Source organism: Fukomys damarensis, unplaced genomic scaffold (assembly GCF_012274545.1).
Source record: "Fukomys damarensis isolate Sample0158 unplaced genomic scaffold, DMR_v1.0_HiC HiC_scaffold_23, whole genome shotgun sequence".
Taxonomy (NCBI): domain Eukaryota; kingdom Metazoa; phylum Chordata; class Mammalia; order Rodentia; family Bathyergidae; genus Fukomys; species Fukomys damarensis.
The window spans coordinates 64,847,077-64,853,488 of record NW_022900935.1 but is presented as its reverse complement, the minus strand read 5'-3'; the positions used below and the strand labels follow the sequence as shown (position 1 = coordinate 64,853,488).

At 57.7% G+C, this 6,412-nt stretch overlaps 1 protein-coding gene across 1 annotated transcript in view; it reads right to left on the bottom strand.

Annotated features, from left to right (window-relative positions):
• Positions 1 to 5,216: 5,216 nt before the first annotated feature.
• Tex19 (testis expressed 19) overlaps positions 5,217 to 6,412 on the bottom strand; it is a 2,284-nt gene continuing 1,088 nt past the window's right edge. The window contains exon 3 of the mRNA XM_010618753.3: positions 5,217 to 6,412. Coding sequence (XP_010617055.2) covers positions 5,630 to 6,412 — 783 coding nt within the window. The 3' untranslated portion in view covers positions 5,217 to 5,629.

Sequence of the window (6,412 nt, the reverse complement as noted above, 5' to 3'; positions counted from 1 at the left end):
CAAGCGTAAGGTCCTGAGTTCAATCCCTGGTACTACCAAAAAAAAAAAAAAATCAAGAAAGAAAAAGGAAAGGACATCAGCCACAGCTCAATGCATATAAATTATGGGTGTCTCCTGAGACAGGAGGGGAGGCTGTTTGCCTCAACCTGCTTGACCGAGCTGTCTAGGAGACAAGATGGTCTGTGGGAGATGCTGGGGCATTTGGCTGTCGTGAGTGAGCTGCTGCAAACTTTCCTGCCCCTCTGTGGACCAGACCTGTGGCTCCCGCCTTCGCAGGAGCAGGATTGTGGTCCAGCCCTGCTGGCCTGCCATCAGCAGACACCAGAGGCAGTGGCCTGGGACAGGCCACAGGGGCGACCGGGGTGCAGGGAGCCCCTCCTGCCCACCTCGTCCCTGCCCAGGCCCAGACCCTGTTAAGGCTCTGTGCGAAGGCTGGCTGACTCCAGGCTGGCCAGGGGTGGGTGTGCCTTCCCGTAGCTGGCTAGCAGGGCTCATCCACCGACAGGCCATGTGGTGCCAAGGTCCTGCCAGATGAGAACAAGCCATCTGAGGCCCCCATGGCTAGGATCACTGTGGCTGGAGCAGAGGCTGGGAGGTGGGCCCCTGAGTCTCCTCTGGAGGGCTCCCCTGCTATGTGGAGCATTGGAATGGGGCTCCCCAGGTCACTGGAGCCCCAAGACAGTCCCCCTCTTAGAGCCAGAGCCCTAGTCCCTCATCCTGACTCCACCTGCAGCAGGCGGCTTCCTGCCTGCCAAGGGGCTGCTTGATTTGTGCCTGTGTTGTGGTCCTCACCTCTGCCACCCTCACCTCTGTACGGAGCAGCCTGGCTGCCCAGGCCCCAAACCTGGCACTGTGTCCCGGACCCCTCCACACCCCACTGGGGTCCACTCACTCTGGCCTCAGCAGAGAGGGAGCAGGGTAGCTTCCCGTGGGCATCTGACCTGGGGTGCAGGGCCTGCCACAGGGAACTTGGGACCCCAGTGTCATGCTCCCCCCCGCTCTGGGGACAGCCGAGGCTGTGTCAGGAACACAGAGGAAACTGCACTGTGCCCAGGCCTGCACAGGGAGGTCTCTCCTGCAGTGCCCACAGGCAGTTCCTTCCCTCCGTTGGTACGTGAGCCAGGGCTGATCAGGTTCAGCCAGTCCTCTGCCCTCTGAGTGCCCAGGCCACACAGGAGCCTCTGGGAGCCAGTGGCCAGCCCAGGGTGAGCTGCCTAGGTTCTGTACTCCTAGCCTGCTGTGACTCACAAGACCAAGCTGCCAACCCTGGTCCTTGGGCCCTGACCTTCTGTGGAGCACAGGTCCTGTAGCAATGTCCTCTGTGCATCTCCACAAGGGCAGGACCGATGCCGACCAGCATGGGTGGACAGACCCTGTGGATGGTGGGGGACCCGGGCTGCACCGAGTCGGTGGCAGGGGTGGAGGGGACAGGAAGAGGGGGCAGAGAAGGAGAGAGCTCAGACCCAAAGGAACTGGGGTGGGGAATGCCCCAGAAGCCTCCTCTACCATACAAGTGGCCTCGGTCTGGAATGGAGGGAGGGCTTGGTGTCCAGATGGGAGGCTGGGTGCCCAGAGGTGACAGGCAGCTCAGCCTTGGTCCGCTGCCCTAAGCCCAACCCACTCAAACCCGCTGTGATCTGTGATGAGTAGCTGCTCGCTGCGATTCACTTCATGGACCGTTAAATCATAATCAAAATGCCCCATTTTCCACAAATGTGAGTTTTAAAGCTCTGCCTTGCTCATAATGGGTTCATTATGTTTGGGAATGATAATTTTTTCTGAAAGAACTAATTTCCTATTGTATTATGAGGTTCTGTTGAAAAGGAGGCTCTGTGGGTGAAGGGCCTCGCTGCATGCCCGTCCTGCCAACATCTGTGCCCGTGGGCTTGCCAAAGGTGCCATTCGTTCAGGCCCTACCCCAGGTGCTCAGAGTCAGGGGTCCAGGGTGCTGCCAGGCCCCCACGACAGACGTTGGGCAGCAGTAGGGGGCTTATCGTGAAAAATCTGGGAGAACAAGGTAGAGGGTGGGCCGAGTGCAGGGAGCCCGGGAACCAAGGCAGAGCTGTGCCGAATGGCAGGATCCCCAGGCTGACCCCTCCGGTGCCCTGTGGCCACAGTGACTCTGCTGTCCCGGGAGGAGATTTCCCTTCCCTCCAGTTTCAGGCACTGCAGCTCTCAGTCCAGGTCCGTGGTGCCCCTCCTCACCTAAGACGCAGCTGGAGCGAGCTTGGCATCGATGAAACCAACTAAAACGTGCACAGGGCTCCAGCTGGGGAAGGGACAGTTAGTGCACCGCCTGGGACATCTGAGCAGTCCCAAGTGGTCGAAGTGCGGCAGCTGGCAGGCACAAGGCCAAATTCAGAGGCTGTGCCTGGCTAGAAATGTCCAAGCTCTGGAAAGCTGACACTAGGGACTAAGAATGACCCAGTACCTAAACAATCTGTCCTCAGAATCCACTTCTGGGGCCTCCTCCCTTGGAGGGAGGCTCTGGGAGTCCAGCACTGTTGTCTTCCTGGACCCATGGGTGACCTTGAGCAAGCAGGCCCCTTTCAGCATGCGCAATACTTCGTGTCCTAGGTCTAGGGGGCAGGTCGCAGGTGGAGCCTTGTAGAGCCTCTGGGGACTGGAACGTGGGAGTAGATGCTGGAGGGGGGCAGAACTCAGGCTGCAGATCCCCCTACAAAGAGCACAGCCAAAGCCACGTGTCCTCACCACACCCTGGGGTCAAACCCCTGAACCTGCACCCACCAACCAAATGTGGTGCCCCTCTTCCCTCAGCAGTACCACCTCCTCCTTCCTGCTCCTCAGAAGCCGAGGAAGTCTGGGGCCACACCTGCTTCCAGAAGGGCCACTGGCCCATCCATGTGTCCCAGCCCTGACACCAAGGGAGGGACCTCTGCCAGAGTCTGAGGGGTGGAGACTTGTTCCTCCAGGTTTTCCTTCTGGGGGCTTTCTTCACCATCGTCACCATGACAACTCCCACCGTCACTGTCACCATCACCTGTTGGGGTGCCCCGAGGGAGCTCCTGAGGGGCCGGGAGGGGCTCCGAAAGCACCAGCCTCCACACTCAGCCCTGAACGGCCTATATGGGCACCGGCGCAACGTACTCCATGCTGGGCACGAGACAGGACGCTGTGCCCACTGCAGGGGAAGCTGGGCGTCGGCAGATTCAGAGCACCTGGGCAGGTGGTGCAGGCAGAGGAGGCCCAGTCTGTGGTAAGCAGGTGCATGTGCGTGCTCACACCCTCTGGGTGTGTTTGCAGACCACCTGCACCCCTGCCTCACTACTGCTGCCGCTCAGGGTCTGTTGGGCCTCTTGAGCCTGCCACCCAGGTACAGCCCACAGGACCTCGTCCAGGCAGCTCCAGGGCTGTACATGCCGTCCTAGTCATACTCCACTGATGGTCATCATGCCTCATGATCCAGTCACCTCCGAGTGCATGAGGCTTTGGGCGACAGCCAGATATGAACCCTAACACTCCACATCCCAGAAAGACACAAGCTGGATAACAGATCCAAGGAAGCTGCAGAATGGGGCTTCTCAGCCCTCTCGGCCAGCCGTGCTTGTTCACCAGAGAGCACTGAGTGCAGACCCAGCCCTCCTCCTGGGGCCGCTCACTTTGAGGAATCAGGACCTGGAATCCGTCTGGGCTGCTCCCCAATCCAAGCACTTACCTGTGGGGTCCCTCCCAACCCGGGTACACTGAGCACTCCTGCAGCACCACACAGCACCTGGATCTGCTGGGGATGACAGGTGACTGCTTACCCAGGAGCACAGAGCAGGGGCAGCCAGATAGCAGGCCGAGTCTGCTGGGGAAAAGCAGGGTGTGTATCCGGGCTCAGGCTTCCTAACCCTGAACTCTGTCAGAGCTTTGTGGGTATCTTACAGTGACCGTTCTGAACACCTGTGTGTGGAGGCCCTTTCTCCATCTGAGTAGCACCAGAAACCCAGAGACCTTTGAGGTAAAACCCGGAGACTCACTTGTGGAAGGCACGTGACAGAAGGACAACCTCAAAGTTCAGTGAAAGGAGCCAGGCTTGATGGTGAACCCCAGTAACCCCAGTACTCTGGGAGGCTGAGGCAGGAGGATCAAGTTGGAGCTGAGTGTGGGCAACTTAGAAAAAGCCTGTCTCAAATTTATTTATTGGCTCTTTGAGAGAAGGCCTTGCTACGAGTTCAGGTGGCCTTGTACTATGTAGCCCAGACTAGCCAGAAACTTGTGGTGATCCTGCCTCAGCCCCGAGTGCTGGGGTTACAGGTGTGCACCACCATGCTGTTATTTTGAGACAAGGTCTTACTTTGTAGCCCAGGATGGACTTGAACTCGAGATCCTTCTGTCTCAGCCTCCCACGTGCTGGAATCACAGGCGTGTGCCAGTGTTCATCTGGTAACGCATTTTAATTCTCCTTTGCATCCCTTTGCCTTTTTGTTCCTCCTCCCTCCACCCATCCCTTGACTTCATTCCTTTTTTTTTGTTGTTTTTTTTTTGGGACTGGTGATCGAACTCAGGACCTTGCACTTGACACGCAGGTGCTGTGTCACTGAGCAAAATCTCCAGCCCCTCATTCTTTTTTGGGGAACATTTGTAGTAAGTTAACGTTGGCATTCCTTGAGTGTAAGCTGGTCCGTGTGACACACCTGGCTGTCCTTGAACCACAGAGTGCTATGCAGCTAGAGTCAGCAGTGAGGAAATGGCTGTCCTTGAACCACAGAGTGCTATGCAGCTAGAGTCAGCAGTGAGGAAATGGAAACTTGAGATTGTTACCAACAGGAGGGACACAGCTACCACCTGAGTCGTCCCCACATCCCACTCCTGAAAACTGGCCCCAGCACCTCCTGCTGTTGTGCACCGATCTCTCTCAGACAACAACACCTTTTACACCAGGTTTGGCTTACAGACTTTTTAAAATTCTGGGGCACATATCTGTATTCATCTGTGTTTGGTGAGAAGTGATGTTTAAAATTCGTGCGCCCTTGTTTGTTCTGAGCAGATACGTGCATGTGACTGAAAAACAACTGTGACACAAAATCCCCATGTGGCCCCCCATACCCCCACTTGCTGCGATTTCAGACTGGGGAGGACATTCGTGAGGACAGTTCTAAACATGTTAAGGAGCCCAGCAAGGACACCATGAAAAACTCGCATGACTTTATTTAACTAAAACATATACAAAGGAACAGGAGTTCAACACTAAAACTGCATAAAAAGCCAACATTTGAAAGCAAGTTTCCCCCAACAAAACAGAAGAGACCACATCATCAAATACTAGAACACATCTCGGTCACCCATGCAAGGCCCTTTGGCACAGCCAGGATGGACCAGAGCAGGGTGCTGTCACTGTTCCCATGTCAAACACCACACAGCCTTCCACCTCCACAAGTCCAGGTCAGTGTGGTGCTCGGAACTATATGGCAGTCACTGGTATGAACACAGATTAATGCCCCCCTCGCCCCCGGCCCCAGCACGTCCAGTTCCCAGTCCCAGGCTGCTCCAGACACCTCCAGCCGAAGCTCGCCAGCCCATCCGCCCGCTTCCCCGGCTGCCGAGGAGGACAATGACCAGCCCTTCACAGTCCCTGGTGTCTTGGAGCGGCCAGGGCAATGGTGACTGCCTGGGCCTCAGCCTCTCAGTTCTCCAGCTCAGGGCCGAAGGGCTGGAAGCAGGACAGCTCCCCCAGAGCCAGGACTCCCACGACAGCCAGGTTCTCTACATAGTTCCCGGTCTCCAGGGGTCCTGGGACCTGCCCCCAGGTGGGGAACCATGAAGCAGGGGCTGCGTGCCCCTCATTCATACTCAAGGGTGAGTAGGACACAATGGTGAATCCCTTCTTCTGCAGGATCGCGTATGCAGGGAACAGCTGCTCACTCTGTTGTGTTTTCTCCAGGACACTCAGATGGCACTGCAGCAGGTTGTGCGGATCAGCTGCTTCCTGGAGCTTTAGCACCCACACCTCAGAGGGCTCCAGCAGCACTCTCCAGCACTGGCAGGGGCTCCTCAGGGCCTGCGCTGGGGTCATCTTCCGCAGGTAGATGGTGGTGTCTTGGAAGCCCACCACACAGAAGACCTGAAGATTCAGCAACCAGGTCTCGGCCTCTGCAGGCTCCACTGGCCACATGGTGCCCAGCTCCAGCACCATGGGCTCCACCGGGGACAGAGTCACTCGGGGGAACACTGGCTTTGGAGGAGGGGGGGGGCTCGGCCAGTGGTTGCAGGCAGGAAGCCCATCAAACCTCCAGGGAAGGGCCTGGGTCCAGTCAGCCTGCTCCGGGCCCAGGCCTAGGGGCACTGCACTTTGAGGCTCCAGCTCAGTGGGCACCATGGGGTCATCCAGGTATTCTTCCTCCATCCCCACTGAGGCTGGCACCAGTGCCCAGGACCCCCAGCCAGGCCCAGGCCCAGGCCCAGGCCC